Source organism: Manacus vitellinus, unplaced genomic scaffold, assembly GCF_001715985.3.
Source record: "Manacus vitellinus isolate BGI_N305 unplaced genomic scaffold, ASM171598v3 scaffold_27_pilon, whole genome shotgun sequence".
NCBI classification, from domain to species: Eukaryota; Metazoa; Chordata; class Aves; order Passeriformes; family Pipridae; genus Manacus; species Manacus vitellinus.
In genome coordinates, this window is record NW_021940039.1 from 4,846,628 (window position 1) to 4,872,949 (window position 26,322).

At 46.5% G+C, this 26,322-nt stretch overlaps 2 protein-coding genes across 3 annotated transcripts in view; both read right to left on the reverse strand.

The window, feature by feature from the left end:
• Positions 1-16,444, reverse strand: part of NUP214 (nucleoporin 214) — a 41,292-nt gene extending 24,848 nt beyond the window's left edge. For both annotated transcript variants that reach the window (XM_018074191.3, XM_018074190.3), the window contains exons 1-18: positions 16,340-16,444; positions 14,598-14,793; positions 13,782-13,933; positions 13,311-13,515; positions 12,756-12,826; positions 12,342-12,405; positions 11,563-11,666; positions 11,154-11,260; positions 10,474-10,540; positions 9,837-9,960; positions 7,846-8,007; positions 6,323-6,767; positions 4,771-4,946; positions 3,983-4,074; positions 3,573-3,662; positions 3,068-3,217; positions 2,662-2,820; positions 387-490 (exon numbers count right to left, since the gene is read on the reverse strand). In XM_018074191.3, the coding sequence (XP_017929680.1) occupies positions 387-490; positions 2,662-2,820; positions 3,068-3,217; positions 3,573-3,662; positions 3,983-4,074; positions 4,771-4,946; positions 6,323-6,767; positions 7,846-8,007; positions 9,837-9,960; positions 10,474-10,540; positions 11,154-11,260; positions 11,563-11,666; positions 12,342-12,405; positions 12,756-12,826; positions 13,311-13,515; positions 13,782-13,933; positions 14,598-14,793; positions 16,340-16,381 (2,510 nt within the window). In that variant the 5' untranslated portion in view covers positions 16,382-16,444. The remainder of the gene's footprint in view (positions 1-386; positions 491-2,661; positions 2,821-3,067; positions 3,218-3,572; positions 3,663-3,982; positions 4,075-4,770; positions 4,947-6,322; positions 6,768-7,845; positions 8,008-9,836; positions 9,961-10,473; positions 10,541-11,153; positions 11,261-11,562; positions 11,667-12,341; positions 12,406-12,755; positions 12,827-13,310; positions 13,516-13,781; positions 13,934-14,597; positions 14,794-16,339) is intronic.
• A 1,846-nt stretch (positions 16,445-18,290) lies between these two features.
• Positions 18,291-25,823, reverse strand: AIF1L (allograft inflammatory factor 1 like). The gene is made up of 4 exons (XM_008919387.2): positions 25,761-25,823; positions 22,723-22,764; positions 21,410-21,572; positions 18,291-19,770 (listed from the first exon to the last, which is right to left on the reverse strand). Exons 2-4 carry the CDS (start codon positions 22,754-22,756, stop codon positions 19,683-19,685), a joined length of 285 nt encoding a protein of 94 aa, XP_008917635.1. The 5' UTR covers positions 22,757-22,764; positions 25,761-25,823; the 3' UTR covers positions 18,291-19,682.
• Between the last annotated feature and the right edge of the window lie 499 nt (positions 25,824-26,322).

Genomic DNA, 26,322 nt, shown 5'->3' on the forward strand with positions numbered 1-26,322 from the left:
ACAACGAAGAAGTTCAGTTCATCTCCAATGCATATTTCTCCTTTAGATATGCTGCCCCTTTATCCATTTAGCTCATTTTCTTCATGATGTTTTATCTATTAGTAAGGTTTCATTAGCTACCATCAATGGATTTCTACAAGCCTTACAAGGTTCTTTCTATAAGCACTATTTTCACTTACACAGAGACATAGCAATGTATGTAACACGTATGAAGCCAGAGAGTCTAAACCTGCAGCTCCCAGTAGGTGTCTTAGCCAAGCTTCACTCCCAGACCCCTTGAAAAAGATCATACTGTTAAAAGGCTTCTGTCTGTTGATTAGAAACTAATTCCCAATTCACTGATGTGTTCTTTATAGTAGTTCTGTACTCCAATTTCAATGACTTACTTCTGCTTTCTCTTCTGTTCCAGATGCCGATCCCACTCCAAATCCAGAACATCATTCACATCCTGAACAGCAAACTTCACGTACTGGTGCAAGCGCCGGATTTCCTACCATGCAAGATAAAGTCAGTTTTTAATTCAATTCAGAAATCTCAGTTTCAGAAGCTGAAGACTCTTTGGGTTCATTCAGTCCAAGCCATGCAGCACTTCCCCATATTTCTGCCTGGAAAGTTTTACCAGCACAACAGAACCAAACATAGAGAAAATTTACTTATCAGTCAATGGGGTACACACAGGGTTTAGCTTGGGCATTTTACCCCAGCTCTCATTTCTCTCTCTAGAAATAATACTTTCCATAATATTTGCAAAACATTGCCAGATCTTTAAAGAGAGGGTTTTACAAACACCAGGCATTGTACAAAACAATCCTTATTTCAAATGTCATTTCACAGAACATGAGTCATTTGCTCCCATTTTATAACGCTGAAACTTCTAACAATTGTAAGTGATCAAAGCTTTGCAGGCAATTCGCGAGGCTCTGGGAGACCAGCGTTCACAGACCATGATTCATGAAAGCATTCACAAATGCTCACAACTCCCACATTAAGGCAAGGAATTAATTTGATTTTTTATAGGTAGGAAAGAAAAAAAAATAAATAAAAAGCAAGCACGGAGAGTAAAGTGACTTATCCATGACCACACAGTTGCACAACTGCCACGGCTAAGCCAGAGACCTCTGGCCTCAAGCCCTGCTCCTTAAACAAACCCAGCACTCAGTCTCATTACTGTCATCCCTCCAGCCTGCCATGGCACGGCCATGGCTTGAACTCTGACCTTGTAAATTGGAAATGGCAACTGCAGTTGGTTTCAGCTCATCCCAACAGAATGCTCACTTGAAATACAATGATGAAGCAGCCAAGGAACATGGCTTGGGAAAGATTCCACTGCAAGTGTTTTCAAGACACAGCATGAAATTCTAGTCTGACATCCCCAACCTGAAACCAAACCTAGTTCTGCTGTGGGCTTAGTGTTACACACTGCCAAGGCCAAGTTTTCTCCCTCCAGCAACTATATAGCAGCAGCTCTCTGGATACCAAATCAATATGGCTGGACATCAGAAAATTTTCAGGATCTTTAAAACTTCATTGAAAACTAAGACACAAAGCTGACTAAGGGAGCTTTTCTCACCCAGGAGAATGGGGATCATGCAGACTGAGCAAAATTTAAGAGTCAGAGCAGAGCTTTCTCACAAACTTTCAGGTCAACTTTCTGAAAGTTCTCTCCTTACATTCCAGTCCACTTCCACTTCTCTCTCAGTGTGTTAGCCTTTCCTCATGATCCTCTCTCTATAACAGGGAAACATGCATTTCAAGATTATCTCTGAAGTCACAAGCATATGCTTGAACTGTTACAGAGACATACTGGACATCAAAGCAAGGGGTGCAATTAAGACTGTGAATCAATCTACAGAACCCAGGTGAAGATCAGAGATCAGACCTGAAAGAAATGACTTTGTGTCAGCTCATTTCTAATAACTACATGCCTACTCCTGATAACTCCTGCCACAAAGATGACATTCAATTATGCCTTCAGCCTGCCAGTCAAACTTCTTGAGAGGAACTTATCAGTGTATAAAAGACCAAGTATCATTTGTAGGGCACATTCACTCTATTTTGCTTAGGGTTAAATAGCCCTCATCACCAGAGCTGTAACAAAGAGTGCTTCACCCCTATTTTCTTTCATGTCTTTGAAAGCCTCTTTATGTACTGCTGGTTATTTTCCTTTGTGCCCCAGCTTTTAGAATATCATTAAGCTTTATGTTCCACCATCCATGAAATTAACCACACAATTCTGTAAGTCATAATAAATCATCAAATTGTTCCATAAGGCACTTGCTGAAGATAAAAATAATTCCAAGAACTCTTCTATAAAGTGTAGGAAAAAAACCCCAACACTCTTTTATCTGAAATCCCTGAGCAAATATTACAGGCTGAGAAGGAACAGGATGTCAAGAGTCACATTCTAAGCTTAGAATAGACTTAGATCTCAGGTGAACTACTTCCCTTCAGCAGGAGTTTTGAATCACTGCAAACGGCAACAACAGAGAGGAGCATTAGGAGAAGATTTTCAGAGTGTCTTTAAACTCATGGAAAACAAAGCTCACTGCACTTTTGCTAGACTATGTTGAAACAGCAAATACCTAGGGCAGAACAACAATGCTGGGCACTTGCACATGCAAACCTCAGTTATATTTTATTTAAAACTCTCTATTTTCATACCTGAAGCTGTGCTTCACTTTTGGGATCCAAAGGTTTCTTATAGAGCAAGTGTAAATACCCCGAACTACGGTTCTGTTCGTTCTGTTCTTTAGCCTCTTCTACCCCTGCAAATCCCTCCAGCAAGGTTGTCTTCAGAATACTAATATCTCCATGAAGTGACTGCAATTAGAAATAGAACAGATGGGACAAGGTTCAAAGTAGGTTCTCATTGCCATCTCCAGCACAAGGGCTTTTGCAAGCATCTGCCTGAAAGCACAAATGCAAATGTCACCCCCACAGTAACACGGCAGAGTCAGATGTTCCATCTACATCAGTTCAGCTTTGGCAGGTTAAGCAGGAACATCAGGTGAGGAACAGTCACTGCTGAGGAGCTAAATGGTTTACAGCTTGAAGATACCCTGCTCACCTCTGTTGTCTCTTTAATTTCCAAGAGGAAGGTGTGAAGATCATCTGACTCGGTTCGCAACATCTTCATTTCCTCTGGAGTTCCAACTTGGAAACAGGCTTTGGAAGTCCGGGCCTTCAGCTCCTCCATCTCCTTTTGAAAATGTGCAATCTGCAAAGTCAAGAGGAAGAAAGTGCAGCCAATGAAACACAGCAGGGTCTGGAACAAATGTCACAGCTCCTGGATCATGCTTCAACTGCACCATGAACACCTGTCACTTTGCAGCCAAAGCGGGAAATTTCTCTTGAACGTTTATCAGGAAAGAACAGTCCATCTTTTTAGCACAGTGAGTGAAGATGACTGAAGAGGACACACAGGCAGCAACTACAAACCAGGCTGATTATCTTGGGAAAAATTTCCATTCTGATTCCTAAGCTACTTACAGGCACCATCAGAACACGGCTGAACTGAAGTGTCTGTGGTCTTAACAGTTTCTAAAATGTAGAAAACTGCTTCAAAGTCTCACCTCCTCTCTGATTCCTGCTATGACAGGGTCTGAATCCTTCCACTGGTGGGTCTGTTTTTCTAAAGCTGCATTGGGGAGTGCTGATTTGCCCTGGGGAAAAAGAAAACCAAAACCAATATTAAAGGATATATCCATTGCAACAGGGAGCTTAGAATACCAACAAAGGCCTCATGTTAGAAACTACATTCAGACACCAGATAACTCTGATTATAACAACACAGACCAAAACACAACTCTCTAAAGACATGCAGAGAACATTGTTTTAGAACCACAGATTTACTGTTATTTAAATGTCAAAAGCTAGCTAATTCTTGGACCTAAGAATACTAATTCTGTCCAAGGAATTCTAAGCAATTGATGGGCCATGCAAAATATTCACCCTCTGAAGAACCCAGTCCAGTCCCTGTTACCTGAGCAGAGCTTGGCTTTGGTGCAGACGGGGTGATTTTGGGTGTCTTCTGTACTAAGGAAGCTGAAGGAACATTTTGAGCAGGACGTGCCACTGGAATTTAAGAAGAGGAACAGTAATTTATGAACTTATACAAAGGCTGAGAAAACAGGTTGCGATCAGACACATAATCACAGCTGTCAAATCCAACAGCAGCAGTGCTATGGGCCCTAGCCAAAGAACACCTTCCTCAGGTGCCTTTTCACTCCCATCCAGTGAAAACTGGCTAACAGTAAAAACTGCCACTTTGCAGTAAACCCAGTAAAAACTGCTAACAGTAAAAACTGCTACTCTGCAGTGGCTGGCTGTACCACTCCTGAGGACCTCGAGACCCCCAGTCACACAACCATTTGAGAGATGGAATATCATTCTGCTAAGAAGTGAGTGCCATCTGATTTGAACTCTAGTCAATTCAGATGCAAAGAAAGGCATCAATTTGTGTGACTGCCCAGAAACATGCATAATCAGAGCTGCATTACAGAGCCCTGAAAATGCCAGAACTTGGGGATGAATGTAAGCAGCTGAATATAATTGTTTCACATATGTCTCTCTGAGGGATGAAGAGCACAAATGGAAAAACTGCTCAGTTTCAAGACTAAATGCATCACACCATTACAGTGTGCCAATCAGGAGGGCCATTAAAGCAAGAAAACCAAGAAAGAAAGAAGCCAAATAAAGCTCTCTATGTCCTAAAACTTTTAGAACATTGTTTATAATGCACTATTCCCAACAACAGGATCAGTCTCCTACCTGTGGGAGGCACAGGGGATGAAGTCTTCAGTGGTGTGGCAGGAGAGGCTGGGACAGGTGTGGACTGGCTCAGAGAACCTCCAGAAGCAGGTTTTGAAGTGGTTGAAAAAGAAAACATTGTGGAAGTGCATTGGCCACTGCTGCTCGTGGGAGAAGAGGTGTCTACAGCAGTGAACCTGCAACAAAAAGCAGAACATCTCTCAGCTCTGAACTGATCCTGCTGCCTCCCTCCCTCCCTCCAAAATGAAGCATTCAGTTCCCATGAATTAGCATCCAGTGGAATCAGTAACAACTCAAGCTCCAGCTATAACACCAGGAGGGTAGCTTCTGGAGATGGTGGGGAGGAGCCACTCAGGATAATTTCTGAATACATGGAACCACAAAGACCTCTACCACAGACCCACCCAGTGAGCAAAAGCCAAATGCCAGCAAAAGGTACTACACTGCTTCAAAATGCACCTCGTCATTTCACACCAACTATAGCAAATCTGAGTTGCCCTTCAGTGTCATCCTCACAGCAGGGCCCAAGCAGAAATTCTGCAAGAAAAGATGAATTTCTATTCATCTGCAAACTCATCTCCTCAAGGCAGCCAGTTTAAATATTCAGCCAATTCACTGGTGTATCATTTGCTTTATACACAAAATATAAAAAGCCCTAAGAGCTCCCATCAGATCCTGGTGTAGTAAAGATTTTCCCAATTAAAAAAAAAATAAATCATTTGAACCATTGGAAATTTCTTGTGATACATTTACATAAAAGTTGCTTTCTATAAAAAGCAGCTTCAATTAACATAGCTCTGTGTTTTAAACCATTTTTTCTAAAAACAGAGAGCAAGTCTCAGGAGTTGGAGGGAAGAGTGGGTACATGAAATCTGAGAACATTCACTCAAACCCATTTTGCATAGTTTCTAATCAATATTATTTTTTTTAGTTGGTGTGAACAAGCTTAAAAGATTCCAGATCCTGTGTTCAGTGACCAAGCATCCATTTAGGAACAAAACCAAAAGGTCTGGTACCTTCTCTGTCGAACACAGGAGTGGCAAAGCCATCCATCAACTGTGGATACAGCTTCCCCTCAGCTCTCCAAGTTACTCTTCAGGTTGGGGGAAGGAACCTCCAACAAACACTCTTGTGCTATCACCACCTCAATAAATCAGTCCCAGACAGAAGGGATTTCAAATCCCGGAGTTTTTAACCATAATTTGCATCAAACCAAGGCATGGAATTGCCATTTGATGCCTATGAAGAAAACACATAAAAAAACCCTCCTAGGTCTCAGGCAGTTTGGCAAATTATCAGTCTAATTTTTGGCATTGTCCCTTCACTTATATCCTACCCATGAACATAACCTCTGGCATGGGAAGCACTGAGGGTTTTCACAGCTGAGACAGCTACATCTTAAAGACAGGCTTCCTCAGTGCTTTCTTGGGAGCATGGGGAACAGCTGTCAAGGCAAAAAGCCAGACACCATCTTCAGAACTACCATACAATATCCATGCCTAGAGCAATTTAAGAAGTAACCAGCCCCTGCATTCACTATTTATCTATTTACTTCTCATTGAGGTTCACTTTGACTGAAGAAGCTGAAGGTGCAAAAGATGACTTCTGAGCAGCAGGAGCTGTGGAGAGCGGTGGCCCAGGTGAGCTGTCTGCAGCTGGCTTAAAGTTCATGGATCCAAAAGGAAAGGAGGTGGCAGGAGCTGTAGTGGTGCCCACAGGAGGAGTCATGGATGCCTTAGGAGCAGCAGAGGAGAATGTTGCTGCTCCAGTCAGAGCAGGAGTCTGGGCTTGCTTGGAGGCATCAGTGGCAAAGGGGTACAGTGGAGGATCACTGCCCGAGGAGCCAGGTGTCTTCACAGCTGAAGGCATGAAGGAAAAAGCAGCTGTTCCACCCCCTGTGGGAGGCTGACTTGAGGCAGGAGCAGCAGGAGCAACACCCGGTACTGTGTCAGGCTTCAGAGAAGTTGGAGGAGTGGTTGGAGTTGGGGCAGTGATTCCTGCAAAAAGACAAATTGGAAAGGAGGAGACTCATCTGGCTGCACTGACTAATGGCAGAAGGTATTGCAAGGCCAAATGTTGTTTGATGGGGACAGCTCAGCACTGCCTCACTCACTGGACAGACAGCACAGTGAGGAAGAGAGATGGCAGAGCTGGGCCTGCAGTCCCCAAACTCAGCAAGTGATACAGAAAGTGCACACAGTCCAAGTCACGATCAATACTACAATCTGTCTAGATTAATGTTGTCTGCAGTTTCCTGTGAAAAGGTTTCACCTCTCTCCATTGATTTTGATGAGGTTCCTGCCATCTCAAGTAAAACAGGCAATCAGCACACAAGCCAGCCAGTGCTGCAGAGGGGCAGGCTGCCAAACAGCAGCATTGGGGTTGGGGAAGGAGAAGCAAATTTGGGTTTAGAGACAAAAATGATGCTTTTGCAGTTATTACTCCTGCACTCAGACAAGCAAAACAATCAGCTTATCTGCCTACCCCCGCACAGAGAACTGCCTATGTCACACTACACAGGGCAACACATCTATAATCCAAAACAAAACTACTATTCTTCACCTGCTGACACAATTTTCACAGAGCTGCAGAAAGCTATCGTTTAAGTAAGGTTTGCTGCAGCCAAACACCTTAGTTTGCATCATGACCTCCTGTGGCAAAAGTATGGAGGAAAACCATCACCTCTCTGAAGTGTGCAGACCACGCTCTGGGTCTGCAAAGTGCTTGATCCTTGTCCCCAAGCAGAGCCTGCAGCCCCTGCTGCAGTTAGAATCGTGCACCCCAAAGCTGGACAAAGGGCCTCCTAAAACTGCTTTGGCTCTGTTCTCCAAAGGTTGAGTCTAAGAGCACAGCCTGCAAAGTGCTTGAGATCCTACAACAGACAGGACTAGATGATTTCACACTGATGCACAAAGGACACAGAACAGTCCTGGGAGCACAAAGCACCCATCATTACACAGAAAAAAAATAAAAATGTTTTCTGTGCTCACATAAATGTCTGACTACCAAACTGACAGACGAAGACGACACAGATCCACAAATGTAAGTGTTCCCCTACCCCACTAGAGCACTTACCTGCTGACTTTGGAACTCTCTCTCCTGCCAGCTGCAGCGGCTCTGGGGTCACAATAAGTGACCTGACCCCCGGGTTTTGGTTGATCATGTAAAACGGGCAGAGCACACCGTCCGTAGAGAGCAAGATCAGAACTGGAGCTGGGGCAAGGATCTTGTCATCACCTGCCAGAGATCACATATGTAAGTCCTTGTTCTGTTCCTACTGGCATTGCCACCTTACTGTGACTTGATGAGTACAATATTTCCTACATTTCTCCCTTCATGATTTATTTGCATTTTTGTTCCCTTGCTTCTCTACGGAATGCCCAGTTTTTTCCTTTTCCTTTTGTTGTCCTTTCTGTTCCTGACTTCATGTTTCATAAATTCATAGATGAAGAGTTATTTTGGCACTCAGATGTCACCTCCTGAATGACAAAGTCCAAATTCCACCCATGAATTCCTGTGCCAAGCTTTTTCATATTTTGAAGCAGTCCTTTTTCCTCACTGATATGCTGCTCCCTCCTTCAATCCTCTGTCCCTTTCAGCAGTCCCCATATTCCAGTGGGTCCTGTCACCTCATTAACATTCATATCCATAAAGTACCAAAGAGAATTGCTACATAGGAAGCTTCTTAACTTTAAAGAAAGCCAACATCAAACAAATATCCTTGTGATCTGAACCTCTGATATAAAATGCTTGTGTTATTTGCAGCTGCTCTGTGAGTCTGCTTCAGTTAAAAAATTCTCAACACAGTTAAAACGTTCCCTATATTTCTAAATAAAAAAGTCAATAATGGTTTAACCGCCTTTAATTAAACAAAAAAACTCATATAATCTAGAATGCAGGAAAAATCTGCTATAATCATGGTGCCTTGTTTGTCAGGCAGTGCAGTGGATGGCCATGCTTCTTTACCTATTGATTCTTCAAGAAAAGCATGCTAGGGAAGGGCAGTTTCCACATGGGAACAAGCTACAGGACAAAAGAGGTTTGTTTGCAACCTAAACTTGCTGTGAACTGCAAAGGCAATTGGTTGCACTCTGTGAGAATACAGAGAATGTGTTAGTAAAAAGCTTCTCCAAAAGCCTTTCTAAAAACCCTACAGGTTTTAAAAATCTGTCCTGACAGATTCCTTAATCCAGCAACTGTATAGATTAACAGAGAAAAGGCTTCAAATTCAATTTGGCATTCAAGTACAAAGTTTGACCTCAATTCCCTACTGTAGGTTTTCATTCAGGTAAAGTTCTCAGTTAACTGGCACCCTCCTGTGCTCTTCAGGAACTCCTGACTGCAGTACCTTCCACTCTGCCTGAAGGCATCTCTATTTCAATCTGTCTCTGGGTTTCAAGGGAGAGTTCTCAGAATTCACTAAGATACAACACAGTAGCTCAGATGTAGCTTCAGACTCTGACAAGGTGCTCAGAAGAGCCTTCAGGCAGCACAGAAGGTACAGCAATAGTGCAGCTGCCTAGATGTAGAGCACAGCAGGGTTTAGGCAGTACAGACCCTGTGCTTTAATGCAGAATTAAAACCTACACATTCACCTCAACAATCTTTGCTGTTTCTGGCTTTGAAACCAACCCATTTTTGCTTTAGATCAGTGCAAATGTACTTCACACAAAACAGTTCAGCAAAAGGACATAAGTGACAAGAATAAAGAACACCTTGCAGGCAGCCTGAAATCCCCAGTGTTAGAACATGACTCATTTAAACTCACTATTATCGCAGTTCTGTGAAACACAGGTGTAGCTCAGGAGCTTTGTTTCCCAAGTCTGTTACTGTAGTATCTCAGGCTCCTGAAAGCTCCAAGGAAGAACTGTGTTTAACACTTTGCCATTTGAATCCTTACACAAAAGTAAGGCCACGTGTTGTTGGTTTGGTACAAAAGGTAGGAGGTGTGTCAGTCTGCCTTTCAGAACCATCTCCCAGAACCCTGAGCACCAGCCTGCCCCTCAAAAATATCTCCTACCTTGAGATTTTTGGACTACTCCACCAGAGAGACTAACAAGACTTACTGATCATGATGGGCATGTTACTGGTGTAGTCCACAGCAACACCAACGGGCAGAGTGTCATCACTTTTATCTGTCACAGGAAGTTCTGCCCTGCTGGAGTCCTCCAAAAGCCACAATTCCCAGTTCTGCAAAAAGCGAGAATATTAATTTGACTACTGCTTTCCTGTGATCAGCTCTCTTCAGAACTCCAGCCTGAAGGACTAGCTAGAGAGGATCTACTTAAATTTTTCACATTAACAAATGCCAGAAGTATCAGGGCCCTTCACAGATCTGCGTGTGACTTCTCACACATCACTGCATGTCACCTCACATGAATCACTTCATTAAAGAGAGCTTGACCAAATTTTGAGACTGCTAAATGAATTATGAAAAACAGACTTCTGGTATTTGGTTCACAACCCACTGTTTCTGTTTGTGCTTTCTCTCTGTGTCACACAAATCTCTTGTTCATCTAAGAATTACCTTAAGATTCTGTACAATTTAGAAGCTTGTTTAGTTTTGAGGTGCTTTTAAAAATTCATCCTCTCTCATTGTATTCCAGGTTTTATACAGGTTATACTTAGATTTCTGGGAAAGAGGAGGTACACATGCACAAATACAACACAAAATATATTCCCCAAGTGGAACAAAAACATTACCTGATCCCCTTGCTTGGCAAGAATGCTGACTTCTGTGGAAGCTGCTGAAGCTGCCAGAACCAGATCCCTGCAAGCATGGACACAAACAGCTTAAAACTAACAAGACAGTCCACTGCAAGGTCCCCAGCTCCACAATTCATTATTATCTATATAAATTTGCAACTAGGAATCAACTAAGAATACAGTTGTGCAATACAAAAATGACTTTCCCTGCCAAGATGAGGGGAACATGTCTGGGACATCACTACAGAGCTTTTTCTTTCTTTCAAAGCAATGATTTGACAGACCCTGTATCATCATAAATAACAATGGTCCAAGTCAGGTAGCTGAAAAGTTAGAACAGCTTCTTCACACAGACACATAACTGAGACAAAAGTCATGCTTGACCCACCCAGTAACTTAAAATCTCAAGGGAGATAGTTATGACAGATTTTAAACAGTCTTATGTACCTACATGAAATCATACAAATTCTCACCAAATGAGTATGTTGGCACGGAGATAAAGCATGCAGGAGAAATAAGCTGTACTTTCACACAGCATTTTCAAAATAGTAATTTAATTTCTCTCAAACTCAGGTATTATATAGTTTACAAAAAGAAGGAACACAATATAAGGAAAGGAATGACCACTCAGACACAAACACCAAGGGAAAGACCTTGCCATGATTCCTGCCACTCACCACTCCTCAACAAAGCTGAGGAAGTAATGATGCTGTCTCTCTGTGCAGCTCCCATAGCACGGCTCCATGAAATTCACAAACTTCTCTGGTCGCTTCTCTTCCTTTTTCTGTAAAATCAACATTCCTAATTTATCTTCCAATGCAGAAACTGAGTAATCTCCTGTAAATCTGCATCAGGGTACACCAATAATGTCCTAATTTTACCTCAGCAGAGAACAGGTTGAACTGATTGATTTTCAAGTGGATTTTACTTCCTCCACTGAATCCCTCCAACCTCAAAACCATGATTTACCACAGCACCAAACCTGAGTTCTATATGATGCCAACAATAAAAGCAACTTGCCACTGTAATAAACAAGTCAAGAACAAGCAACAAACACTTGTGTAGCTGTGACTTGCTGGCACTTACAGGCAATATGGCTATGACCACTTCTGGGGCTGTTTCCAGAGTCCCATCAGCTGCTGCATACACGATAGTAAAGACATATGTGCCAATCCACAGTACATCCAAAACTGAAAGGGAAAGCAAATACCTCAGCCAGAAACACTTCAGAATGATACTTCCTTGGTTATCTTGATTTTAACTGTGCACAGCACACAGAAGGAAATGACAAAAAAATAGCAACTAACTCCTTAACTACCAAGTTTCAATGATTTGTCTGCAGAACATCAAAATTATTAGGGGGGGAAGTTCTTTGATCCCAGAAATTTCAAATACAAGCTAAAAGAATATATTTGGGTTGCTTGATGATATCACAGATGAGACAATGCCAGTGTTTCCACATATAAGTGGTGGTGTGGCATATCCAAATGAAGCATTCCTGCTTTTCTAAACTCTCTATTTTGACATTGTATTGAAGAGGCAAAATGATGAGGTGAAACTCATGTGGAACATGAGAATTGGATTTATATTCAGAAATTTTCATGCTAAAGGGAAATACTTGTGACAGTACTGTCTTATCATATCAGTGAACAAAAAATAGCTTTCAAAGTGCATATTGAAAACATTCTAGAAATAGAGCAGGACTCTGACCAACTGGTAATTTTTCTATGCAATTCAGAGATATAGCATTTTCCCAAATATGTGAATTAAATCACACTGTAATTACATAACCAGTGCAGTATACAGCTGCTACAACTAAAGACAACAGGAGAGAAAACAAGTTAAAAAGAAATAAAAAGATGTACCTTTAACAGGATTGTCCGAGTCATAAAAAGGAGGACAAGGGATTACTTTCTTCTCCTGTAGATTCTGCAAATAAAACAACTCTTAAATACAAAGAAAAGACAACGAACAAAGCCAACTGCAAGTTTTGCAGAAAGCCCACAGAATTGTTTTAAAGCAACTCACTCTTTAACACTCATCATGTGCCACTCTGAAATTGTGACTTTTTAGTGACCCTTGCAAAACCTTAAACTAAACCCAATATTGGCCTAAGACACTTGAATATTACTGAAGCACTTGGGCAGCATTACATGGCTCACACTGTGTGCCACCTGACCAAATGTTGTAGCTTCTGATGAAAAAAAAAAAAGAGATTAAAAAAATCATATTGCAAAAGTATTGAGCAGATATAAGGCCTTACCATCAACAATACTTACAGGCAGATATTGCACCACAGTGCCATTTTGCCTCCCTACAGCCAGTTGTTTTCCCTTTGGGCTCCAACACACTAAGCAAAAAAAAAAGAATTTCATTAGCACCAAGGAACCAAACAGTTACAAGGCCCCACAAAAACAGGACCAGTAAATTAAAACTGCTATATTTTTTCCCCCTGCAAAAAATCATGAATCTGAATTAAACATGGAATCATCCAGACACAGAGAAAGCACGTCTGAAGAGATCAAAAACCAACAGCTGATGATGCTTATTTGCCTGTTTTTCTGAAAATGAGAGTCAAGCCTGAGACAGCAAAAGCCACAGGTGAGCCCATTTGATAACTCACAAGACTCAGCTGCTCCAATCAACTGGGAAAGAGCAATTCCATTGCAACACGCTCTGAGTCTCAAGTTTAAATCTTTCCTTTTTGCAAAGGTTTTTTTTTTAATGTTAAGAAACCTCCTCCCGAGACAAACAGCCTGTGTTTTCACACCTTTCGACATGTGCCCACCCTTCAGCGCCCAACACCCCGTGTGCCACCTGAGGATGCCACTCACCAGATGTCACAGCCACGGAGGACGGGAGGGTGGCATAGACCTTCACGGAGTCTGTGACCTGCAGGACAGAGATGCTGCCATCGGACAGACAGATGGCCACCATGGTGGGACTGGCGGGGTTCCACTTCAGGTCATTGACTGTGGCCGTGCTCCCCGAGTCCTTGGCCAGTTTGTGGTAAGCAAATGCCTGTTTCTGCTGCTTTGCCTTTTAGGAAACACAAATACATGAGACAACGCTGATCACAGAATTCTCCCAAAGTTATAGCTCAAAGTGGTTTTGACCTTTCTATAAATTAATGATTGACAAAAAGACGCAGATTTATGAGCTTACTGAGCAATTCCTTTACAAGACATCCTCAAAGAGAGACACAGAAAATCCCACCCCAGCTATGCCTCTCCTCTGCTGTATTCTGAAAAAAAAACCAAACCAAAACCCAAACCAAAACCAAACCCACTTTGCACACACTGTACCTGATTCAGGAATGTGCGGACATCGAAAAAGCTGATGAAGGAACCGATCTCACTGGACGTCATACACACAGAGAGGGTGAGATTGTCACAGCTCAGAGCCAGGTGCTGCACAGGAAACTTCATGGGGACCAAGGTACTCTGAACATTCTCCACTGAAAACACAAAAGGAAAAGAAGACAGAATGAAGGGGACAAATTTAAATAGCAAGAACTGTTCTTGTAAAAAAATACAATTAGAAGGAGTTTATGCAAAAATCCACAGTCTTATTAACAGCAGCTGTCAAAGATAGCATGAAAAACTGAGGAAAACAGAAAAACTGAGGGAAAGGGGTACATTTGTGTGTAGGAAAAATCAGCCCCACTGCATGGCACCAAACACAGGTGACCCTGAACAGGAGCACAGAGCTCCTGGTGACATGTTCCCAACAGCAATTAAGGTTCTTCCCCCAGAGGGTGGTTGGGCACTGAACAGGCTCCCCAGGGCAGTGGTCACAGCCCCAAGGCTGCCAGAGCTCAAGGAGCATTTGGACAAGGCTCTCAAGGATATGGTGGGGTTATTGGAGTGTCCTGTGCAGGGTCAGGAGTTGGACTGATGATCCTTGTGGATCCTTTCCAACTCAGGATATTCTATGATTCTATGAACTGTACTTCATTTCGGCTACAGGTACAGCAAATATTGTTGCTGCCTTCCCACACAAGAACCTGTGGCAATTCAAACCCATGACAGAGCATGACAAGGTCTGCATCATGTATCAGAAGCCAAGAGCTCCACATAAACCTGTCCCTGCAAAGACCACGGAATGTCAGTGCATCTTACCAATTTTATTGGGATCTTCTCCCAGCTGGTTCTGCATGAGAAGATCTCTGGTGTGGAAGATCTGCAGGCTGGTCCCCCCACCAGCAAAGACCAGCCCATATTTGTTGGACACTGCGAGGAGGCTGGAGCGCTCTTTGGGAAGGTCCTCGGGAGCATCAAAGATACGGACCTTCTTCAGGGCTCTGAACTGAAAATCCTGTTGGGAGAGAGTTGGGAAGGAGCTGTTCATGTGCAGGGCAAGAGGAAGGGTTTACTTCAGCTTTTCTAAGGCAGTAAGTGAAAGAGCCTCTCCACAAGAGCTGCAAACTCGTGCCAAGGCAGAGCCCACATTGTTTCTGGCCATCCCAACAAATTTTATGCCTCATCCAGGAAAGACTGAGATCACACCACGTTTTTTCTACTGGCTGAACTTCCCTTCCACCCAGTGCCTGTGCTCATAAAACCTGCAGGAGCTGAATCTGTTTGGGACATCTGACCTTCTCAGGAACACACCAAAAGCAGACAAGGGATACAGAGGAAAAGAGAAGGGAATAAAAGCAAATACAGAACAGGACTGAACAAAACCTGCTGCTACAAATCACACACTTTCTTACATGGATCTTTGGTTGCCATTGTAACATATGACACACAGAACAGACACAGGTTTTCCTCTCACCCACCCCCAGAAATTACTTCGTACACTCAGATATTTTTTTTTTGCATTCATTTCTCTCATAATTCACATTGTCCTTTTGGAAACAGGAGGGAGAGAAAAGCAGAGTGAGAGATAAAAGCCTCCAAACCCACAAAGTGAATTAAGAAACAGCAGTTGCACTGTTACCAAGCAAAACCTGAGGTTCCCTTTAGGAATGACCCTCCCTTCCCAAGTAGAGAAGGGAGATCTAACACTGGATCTGATGCCAGTAACTCCAATCAAGCATCTGAGTTTTATTTCCAAATTATTTCCAAAGCATTCCATAAGTGCATTCCTGCAACCTGAGGAACTGCAGGAACTCAGAAACTTCTGCAACACAAAAAGCCCAATTTCCCTGTTTCTGAGGGCAGAAAGCAGCTGCACAAAGACCCACACGTGCTCCAGGAACCTGTTCCCCCGTGTCTCTGCTTACACAGCCCCACGGGAATATTGGGAGACACAGCCAGGGGCCAGGCTGGCACCACACAGCAAGGCTCCAGTTTACACTGCCCCACAGCCCCACGTGCTGCTCCCAAACCCGGGAGATTCCCAGCACAAGGCATGCTCACAGGAGGGCTTAGGAACGCCTCACTCTTGTCCCAGAACAAGGCTCGTCCAACTCTCCTTCATCCCTGGAAGTGTCCAAGGCCAGGCTGGACGGGGCTTGGAGCAACCTGGTCTGGTGGAACGTGTCCCTGCCCACGGCAGGGGGTGGAACGGGATGATCTTTACGGTCCTTTCCAACCATTCTGTGGTTCCTTCCCCAGGAGTTACCAAGACCCCCCTCCATCAAGGCCACGCCAGACTCTCCCTTCCACCCCCTTGTAGGAGACTCCTCTGAGAGTCCTCAAGTGCTTCACAGACCCTGCAAGGATGCCCCGAGCCGACCCCGGTTTGTGAGTCCCCAAAGCCCCCTCAGAGCCCATCACCCCCTGCAGCCCAGACCGAGCCCCCCCCAAGCCCTGCCCCTCCGGCCCTAAGCCAAGGCCCCTGGGCCGAGTCAAACCGCCTGTCGAACTCCCCTTTCCCCCGGCCGGCAGTCCGCCACCTCACACCCTCCGCCCCTCACCTTCATCTCCCGCTCGGGGATCACGTCCATATCGTCCCCCATGGCGGCCCCGGGGCCGCAGTCCCGCCGCCCGCGCCCCGCCGGGACAGTCACCACACACTTCCGCTTCCGCCGGGGCCGCTCTGGCCGCCGCTCTCGCTGCTCCGGGTCCTCCCGGCGGCACCTGTGGTTAATAAACCCCCTTTCCCCCCCGCCCCGCTCAGTCAATTAGGTTGGAAAATACCTCAGAGGTCATCGAGTCCGCCTGTGACCGAACACCACCAAGTCAACTAGTCCGTGGCACTCAGTGCCACGTCCAGTCTTTCCTTGCGCACCGCCAGGACGGTGACTCCCCGCTACCGGCAGCCCCTTGCTGCTGATCGCCCTTTCTGGGGGGAATTCTTCCTGATGTCGACCTAAAATCAAGATTATGTCCTCTCATCCCGATTTTTTCCACATGTTCTGAGGCAGGGCCAGACCCGGTGGGAGCTGCAGGACCCCCATCCCAGCTCTACCCTAAGGAGGTCCAGCCCTGCTCCATCCATAGGGGACGTAGGTCGGCTCCATCCTAAGGGGATCCAGCCCGGAGGGGACAGACCCCACTGCCACCAGGGATGGGGTCTGGCTGTCCCTGCCAGGCAGGCGCTGCTCCACCCCAGCCATCATCAAAGCAAGGGGCTCTGATGACTCTTCTGTATCAGAGATCCAGTGCTCTGAGCTAATCACGTCCATATCATCCCACGAGGATCAAGTCCAGCTCCTGGCCCTGCCCAGGACACCCCAACACTCCCACCCAGTCCCTGAGAGCATTGTCCAAACGCTCCTGGAGCTCTGGTAGCCTTGGGGCCGTCACCACTGCCCCGGGGAGCCTGTTCAGTGCCCAACCACCCTCTGGGGGAAGAACCTTTTTCTAATGCCTGACCTAACCCTCCCCTGACACACCTTTATGCCATTCCCTCAGGTAAAATCCTGTTCCCTTGGTATGGACTGCAGTGGGAGCATAGGGATGCTCTGGGTCAGTCCCTGTACACCTCCAGTTAGGGGTGGCTGAGCTGGAAACACAGAAGCTCTGTGAGCTGGAATAGCTTTATTGTGCTCCAGGGAAACACAAAAGCAGCATGTGGGTTTTTGATCACAACAGGACCTCGATTTCTTTACTTGCTCCTCAAGTTTTGGGGCTTCAGCCCCCACTCAGACAGAACACCAGCACCAGGCATCACCTTACACTCAGCCCTATGGGGACATGTTGAGAAGAGCTGTGTTCATCTTTAGTAGGTTGTGCTACTCTTTTCCAGGACCAAAAAGGACAAGGATTTCCATAGAGGCAGAAGCAGTGATGGCCTTGGGTAGTGACCCAAACTGTGGCAAACCACATCCAAATTTCCCTTGTGTAATAAGCTTCCTTTATTTTCTATCTGAACAAAGGTTTTACACACATAGCCCAGAAAAGCAGGTGCATTCCCAGAGGCTACCAAGCAGCAGAAAGCAGAAACAGGGCTCTGATCTCAGGAAAATCCTGTCCTTTTGAGAAACACATGGAAACAGTGCACCCAGTTATTCCCCAGGAAACCTGGTCTAACCCTTTTGATAATTCACATTAGACAAGAACCTCAGGCAACTGCTTCAAGAGCAGAGAGGATGAAAAAAACCCACCACACTCTTTCAAGAGAAGCATTGCAAGTGTCTGCTCTTGTTTATTCCTTAAAACAAGCACTGCCACCTGCTCTCTTTCAGTAAATCAGGAAAAAAAAAAAAAAGACAGCTTTCAGGAGGTGGCCTCTGTATTTCATCACACAAACTCCATGGCATTCGGTCAGTTACTACAGACAAAGATCAGATCAAGACAGTCCAAACCTATCTCCAGGATCTGCTTAAGGGTTTATATTAACAGTCTTGGACACCAGCTCCCTTAATCCGCAACCAATCATATGGACCAAGCTTCAGAGGAGATAATACAGTCTGACACACAGTGTAGGTTCAGGAGATTTATTTTCAGTCCTTGAAGTAGACTGGTGCTGCTTTTGCTCATAATTTTTCTCTCCATTACAGTTTTGGTTTTCACACAAACAGTAGTGAGAATTTTTTTTTTTATTTTTTATTTAAAAGTGCAGCCTTTGGCAGGAACAATCAGCCTAGTAGAGTTAATCATCTGTATTTCCTTTAAAAAATGTACTTATTAAACCATGATTTTAAAAAAGTTAAAAGCTGTCAAGAACATTTAAGAAAAGAGTGGGAAAAGGGCAAAGAGCAAACACCTGGGTTCCAGAAACTGTGTGTGGAACAAGAATCACCACAGTAACCAGAGCATGGATAGCACAGTCCCAGTTCACACTGCATACTTACAGCCATTCTGATTTTGCAGACTTGAGGGCTTATCTATGAGGGAAATGTACCCCATAGGCCCAGGGGACCCAGATGAAACACATACAGGGAGGTCTGCAAAAACCAGAGGGACAGAGCAGCTGACTGAGGACAGATCCTCGTCTGCAACTGGTCTGGCAGGACTCAGTTTGGTCACCCAGCTTCCTTTCACCTGAAGGTTTGACTTCCCCCAGGCACCCTGTGGGGCTGCAAAGGCATCACAGCTTGTTTCTGCACTCCATGGATGGGACAGACAAACAACCCGTTCAGAGGTTATGCTCCTGGTCAGATCCAAGTTGAGATTTATCAGGAAGGGGGTCCCTAAGGTGACTTTAACCATCCTCACTCACAGTGGGTGGTGTTGGACCCCTGGGATCTGCCTGCAGGATGAGCCCCCGGAGCAGACAGAAGCTGTCCCTGCAGGCAACCGTGCCCACCCCAAGCCAAAAGGCCCTGCAGGCAGATCTCTGTGTCCAAGCACATCCCCACATCCACCTAGAACATGATCAGACAGAGCCTGATTTGCACTTTGAGGAGATCAGGAGGGGAAGAACTAGTCCAAAGTCAGGAAGTATAGGATGGAGTAGAGAAGGCACTTATTTCTTTTCACCCATTAAGCTGCTCCCAGGGGCTTTGCCAGAGAAATGCTCCATGTCTGGCAGCAAGGCCCTTTAGGTACCTGTTATGACAAGCACAGCTCCGAATCCATATGCTGGGAAGAAAGCAGCTCCTTGTCTGAGAAATGCAGGAAGGGCAGAGGAAAGAGTAAGATCACAGGGTATTTTTTTTTTTGGTCTCACATTACACTTGGTGCTACAGCTTCTGTCTAAGAGATCAAGCAGCAGAAAGACATGAGCTGGGGGTCTCCAGCTTCCCTTGCTGTTCCTCTAAGGCAGGTTAGTTGAAAACTAGGACTGTCCACAGTAAAAAGAGTAACAAAGCACAGGTAACCTCTGTTACAGACCAGCAAAGCAAACAGTGCCCATTTTTCAGCCTGTCCTCTTCAAGGGAGGCTGGCTATGTCTCTCTCTGGAGGAGGACCAGAAGGTTTTGGGTTGCTTTCATTGGCTTTTCCTTCAAACATCATGACCCTGCAAAACACAACAGATATTACCAATTAAAAAAAAAAAAAAAAGGCAAATGCATCTTTGCCCATCGTTAGGCATTATTTGCTGAACAAGAGCATCTGGCTCCTCTGCAAAGGGCACCCGATAATTAACAGAGGAGGGAAAGCCAACAGAGGGCAGTGCTGCCAGCCTGGCTTTCCCAGCAGCTTCCAGGAGTGTGTTCCAAAAGTCTCTGCCGGTTTTCCTCTCAGAGCCCAGAGGATTAGCACATTTTGTTTAGACAGCCACTTCCGAAATCCCCTGGGCACACACGGCATGCCAAGCGCTCCTGGTGTGTAAAAGCAAAAACCACCCCTGGCCCACCTTGCACGTAACCACACAGCACAACATTCAGAAGCCAACACCAAGCAAGCAACAGCAACTACATTCCAGGGAGAGGGGCAGGGACAAGGAGCAAGGCACTGGCTATAAGAATCCCAAGCATTTTGCAGCCACTAGCACTGTCTTCCTCCCTAAGGACTGCAGCTACGCTGGGAATGCCAGCTGCCTCGATGGATCAAAGGACTGCACTGCTCTTAGGACAGAGTTTTACATTTCTGCTCCTGCTCTAGAGAGTCCAACAGACAATGGGGTTTCTGTTAGCAAGAGAAGGGACCTGTTTGTGAAAGCTGCTGCAGCTGGGAGGAGGGATGGAAGATATGGGACAGGCTGCAGGCTCAGTCTGGTTCTGTGGAGAAAGAAAGGAGGAGCAGGGATGTCAGAAGTCTGCGTGTGCTTGGAAGACAAGCATCCCAACACACAGAAACAGGGCACGCAGTGGGGAGACTCACTGCCAGCAAGAACGTACCAGCTTAGAGGAACCTTCCTCCCAACCTGCCCTGAAAGCTGGCTGTGTTTCTAAAGCTGCCTTCGAAAAGGGGGTAAGGAGGATGGAGAGGAGCTGCTCCTATTCATGGTGGTTACAGACACAAAAGCAGGGCCAGCCTCTGTGGCTGTGAAAGGAAACACCAGGCTTCAATGGGATGGAGATGGAGCCAAGCAAGTGTTTGGAAGCCATTTGTTACAGCAGCACTTTCAGAGCCCTGTTGAGAGGGCAGAGGGGGCCGTGGGAGGCTAGTGCTGGCAGCCTGTACCACAGAAAACCTCTCCCAGCATGAGCCAGCTGTTTCAAGTATGTGCCCCATCTCCTACCGCCTCCAAAAAATCAGGCGGGGACAGACCATCCTGTGGGAAACAGGAGCCAGCACTGCTGGTGTTGGCAGGACCATCATTAACCACTCAAGTCCTGCCACCATCCACAGGGGAAGCCTCTGCCCCAAAGCCAGCAGGAGCCTCAGGGAAGAGGCAGGAAGAAGTCCTGCAGTGTGGAATGCCTGCACACCCTCGGGAAAGGAGGAGATCACTCCCACTGAGCACGTGGGAGGAAGCCTGTGCTAACACACAGCAGGCAGCTCTGCTGGGAGCACTTGCCACTGCTCAGCCTGGACATGGGCTTATACACCCTCTCATGTCACTCTGCAGACTCCCCCTTCACAAGGGTCCTGTCTCCCTCCACAGTCACTGAGCATGCACAGCTCCACCTCTACCAGACAGAGCAGCTTGTGGCTTCCCAGCTCCCCAGCTCAGGTCCTGTGTCTTCCCTGCTCCACCCCGGGACACTCACAGTTTAAGCACAGCAGAGCGTTTTCCAAGCATCACGTTGACAAAGTCCTGGTACGAGATGGTGTCGCTGACCCCTCCAGTCACCTCAGAGATCATCTTCTTCAGTTCTAGGTGGGTCTTCGGAGCCCCCAGCTTCTCCATCATCCTTTTGACAGACATCAAGTCTACAGGAATAAGGAAATGTGACCACACTGAGCATAGACTAACCCTAGGGACAGAGCCATGAGTTCCCACCTCAGCTGTGGACTCCACGACTGACAGCATTAAGCTGTTGCCAAAAGCCACGAGAAGCCTTCCAGTACAGTTTACTGCTGTACTGCCCAGTACAGAGCATCACTGCCCAGTTATGCAGCTCAGGATAAAAGCACCACACACACACAGAAGAGGGACAACTCTCCTAGTGCTCCAGAGACACGTGGGGACACTGCTCTCCAGCTCGGAGTGCGGTGCCAAGAATCACAAGGATGGGGAGGAGGGAAGCAAGACCGGGGTTAAAGCTGGAGACAAACAAGCTGTGGGGAGCAGGCGCCCCTGCCCAGCGCCACAGGCCATTTCCTTCCACTGCACTGCTGCCTGCTGAGACCTGTGGGCCCCTTCCCTCCCGGAAACCCTGAGTCAGGCCTCTTCCAGCTCCCCACAGGCTTCACTTCAGCTGGAGGACTGGTGGAGGAGGGGAAGGAGGCAGCAGCCTCCTGGAAGGGCACAGGTCACAAGTGGTTACACTTCTATGTCAGCTCCAGGCCCGCAGAAGGCTGGGTCTTTATGTAACTGGTGCTTTCTGGACCCAAAGCAGGGTTGCTCAGCTGAGCCAGACTCACACCCAAGTCCTTTGCTTCCCTCTGCTCCCCTCCCTGCAAAGCAAAGAGCTGCTCTGCACCAGAAGTGCTCATGGATTTATACAGCTTCTGCTTCAAGCCAGGCAAACCCCAGGATTGTCCAAGCCCTGCGGCTTCCTAGCTCTGGATTCCCAGCTTTCCAGCAGAGGATTGAGAAGAAAGCCTCAGCAAAGAAAAAAGGAAAAGAAAAAAAGCATTTAGAGCAGAAAGAAGTGGAGGAGCTAAACAGAACTCCAGGAGAACAGGACTGAGAAGAGCTTAGATCCTGAAGTAGGCAAGGAGAGACTAAGGAAGCTGAGAGGCAAGACCTAGAAATCCAAGGAAGCTCCTGGCTGAAAAAATCAAGATTCAAGCAAGGCTGGGCACAGAAAAGCCCACAAGTTTTCCTCCTCAGCACCACAAAGCAGTAGATACAGCAGCAGACATCACCTCAGCAGACTGTTGTTCTTCCAGCCCAGCATCCCTCAGAGTCACTCACCAATCTCCCCTTGGTTGTTCAGGTCAAACTCCATGTATTTCTCTGGAAGAGACACAGAAGCAAGTTAGCAGGACACTAGAGCAGGGGATGTGCAGGGCTTTAGAGCACTGCCTGCTTGGGGCAATGAAATAAAAGATATGGAGATAACATTGATATACTGCCGAATGCAAACTTCAGAGGGGGAAACCATCTCAAGGCCTCATTTTAGTACCCTTATCTCAGTTCTAGGGCTCTAGAATTAAGTACTCTGTAATTGTGGCTGCTTTTCACTTAAGCTGAAGGAAAACACTGGCATGAGAACAAGGTATCGGCTAGCCATGAGCAGCGTTAAAAGGTTTCCAGCCAGAAAAACAAAGCTCTGAACAGCCTCCCAGAAGGAGTAGCAAGGAAAACAAACCCCTGAGCACTCCCAAGATGAAGCTTGATCGGCTTAGGAGGGGGATTAAATGACGCAGTTGCCTGCAATAACGAGGGAGAGACTCCACAGTCCTCCCAGCACTGTGCTCGCTCCCAGAGCAGCTCCTGCCAGGAGAGATGCTCAAGGACCACATCAAGAGGGCCAAGCCAAGAACATGCCTGGGAGCAGTGATGCTGGAGCAGGTTTTTTTGCCCTTCCAGCCTGCTGTCAAACACTGCTGACTCGAGCAACTCCAGCATTCTCAGAGAAAGGCAGAACCTGCTCCAGAAGGTCTGATTAGCTCTGCAGGACAAAAACTCTCACGCTGTAACAGGCAGAGCACTGATTTCAGTTAGAAAATTCAGGAATTCCATCCCATGCAGTTTCTGCCCTTTGGAGTGGTACACCTGGGCTTCCTACAACTCCCCCCCTCCCTTGCTGTTCCCCATTTAGATTTTAAGCTCTTCAGGCAAGGATTTGTCTGTCTTACAGACCGTACAGCTCCCAGCGCCTCAGGGGGCCCCCCATCATCTCAGCTGTGCTAAATGAAAAGAGCAAGATGCAAGATGCCTGCTGCCACCATCCATCAGTGCTGAGCTGGAGAAATCACCACTTGCCCTGCAGTTAGCACTCGCTCCCCACAACAGCCCCCGAGGACTCAAATTAACTGAGTCCTTCCAGGCCGCTCCTTTCCCCCAGGAAGGAAAATGGAAAAGACCTTTTGCCTCTCCTCCAGGGACACCAGCAAGCAGACGAGCGTGAACAGAGAAGTGGCAGGCTAATTTAAGGAGTCAAAGGGAAGAGTGGTTATTGCACAGAGCAGAGCCTTCCCAGGACCTGTGCTTCCAAAGAAAATTGCTGGGTTAAGTGGACTGATGGGCAGCTAAGGGCAGGAAGCAGAGGAATGGCTTGGATGTGTTCACCTGGGTCTCAGCCCATGGATTACTGCTGTCATGAGCTGACCAAGACAGACCTATGGGAGTATCACATACAAACCAAAGCTGCTCACGCTTCAGGCAGGAGTAAACGTCTCCCTTCAAGCATCCAGCAACTGATCAAAGATGAAATTGGGGTTGTAACACGTGCTTAGGGACCAAAGCAATGCTTAATTGCTGTCTCTCCCCACACTGCCCCACCATAACAACCTTGTGCAAATGAACTGCTGCCTCCCTGGCAGGGGTCAGACATCCCAGCATGTGCCTGGGGACACAAACCCTGCTCTGCCACATCCCTGCCCAGCACATGTTTTCTTTTCTTCTCATCTGACACTTTGCCAAAAGTGCAGAGAACAGAGGCAGCTTTACACCAGCCTCAGTTGCACACTGATCTCTTCCTCCCACCCCAGTGGCAGGGATTTAGTGGGGCAAAACCATGCGTGGTCCCTCCCTCACAAATACATTTACACCAACACTGCACAGGAGCTCCCCAGGCCCAGCTGGGAGGTGCAGCAGGAAGGGCAGCAGAGAAAAAACACTCCCCCCATCATCACACAATGAGCTGCTTGTTGGGGGAGCTGGAGGAGGCGTTGGAGAGTGGGACAGGCCACGGAGGCAAACTCACGAGGCAGCAGGAGGAGATGCCAAAGGCTCTCATTACAGGGAATTCTGTGCCTGTGACCTACAGTTGCAATGTTTGAAGAGCCCCAATTGTGACGGGAAAAAAATAATGCAGGGCTGCAGCCAAAAGCCAAAGTCACACAAAAGGCAACAGAAAGAGAACGGGGAGCACAGGAGGCTCCTCTGTGCCCGGCAGGGTAAGGGATCACAAAACCCCAGCCAGCTTCTTCCACGCTGGATTGCAAAGCCAAAATTCAAAGGGAAATAGCAGACAATGCCTGAAATGGAAGCAAGGTCAGGTTTTATTTGGTTAGAGCTAGGCTGAGGACAAGCCTTGAGGGCAGTGTGACGCACAGGCATGTTTTCTCAACTCCCTTCAGCCACTGCTTGGAAAGAAAGTAGAAGTACCCAGAACAGCCCTGCCAGATCTTGTCCTGTAACCAGTTTGGGGACAAGCTCCAGAGGACTCCAGGCTTTTGAGCTGTTTCTCTATTCCTTGTCCCAACAAATGGCCCAAACCTAAGCACTAGATCTGCTGACCCACTGGAGTTAGGCTTTGGCCAGGACTAGACACATTACTGCCATTGCCTCCAGGGTCAAGTGGCTGGGGAAGGACCAGATCAGACTGATGAAACTCTTGAGCAGAGGAAGTCCCCAACTTCTTCAGAAAGCAGCTCTGTGGGAAGAGGTCCTCCTACTCACTGGAAAAAAAAAGTCCAGCTATTGCATGGTCCATTATGCCAGTTAGCTTGTGTGGGTAACTAGACAGAAACCATCCTCCTTCACTGCTCCTCAGAGTTTTGCCCACGCAGCAGGTTTTGCAGTAATAGCAGCCACCAGGCAGGATGTCTGCAGGGTGACATGTCCCTGCCTTGCAAGTGGGAGAAGCACAAAGGCTCATGTGGAAAACACCCCTCCAGGGAGTTTCAACGAGTTCCATAAGCAAGGGGGAGGCATCCATCCCAGCTCAGTCACTTGTATTTGGCAGAGAATCTCAGGCTGGTAAGATCCAAGTGCTGAGGAAAATAATCTGGTTCAGGGCAAACAGTCAGGCTGAAAGGACAGGGAAACCCTCCAGTTCTCACCTTTGAATGCTGCCAACTTCTCCTCCAGGTCTTCTTCATCACTGAACTTTGGATCACAGAGAAATTCCTATGACAGAAAAAAATAACAGCCCCAAGGTTAAAGATGCAAAGGAAAACACCTTAGAGGGCATGTACAGAGGCAGCATTACCCAGAAGACCCACACAACTCCCAGAGAGCCACAGCTGAGCAACAGCACCAGGAGACTTGAAGATGGGCTGAATCCCTCCACACCTTGTCATTAGAATTCCAGTGCAAAGGGAATCCCTCCAGTATCTCAGATTTCCCAGCAGCAGCTTGAGGGAAGATGGGACCCCACATGCCTTTGGAATAACTGCATGAAACCCCATCTTCTTGCTTACCCAAGGTTTCAGCTCCCCACTGAAAGCTTAAGCACATATAGCACGTGGACTGGGCACCTATTCCCAGCAAGGGCTCCTAGTCCTTGCAAAAAGCACTCTTATCTCACACTTCAAACTCTTGGATAACTCTGAGGGCTTGCAAATAGAACAGGCAAAGTTTGCAGAATGTCATACACCCAGGAGGACGGGTGTGTGGGGCTAA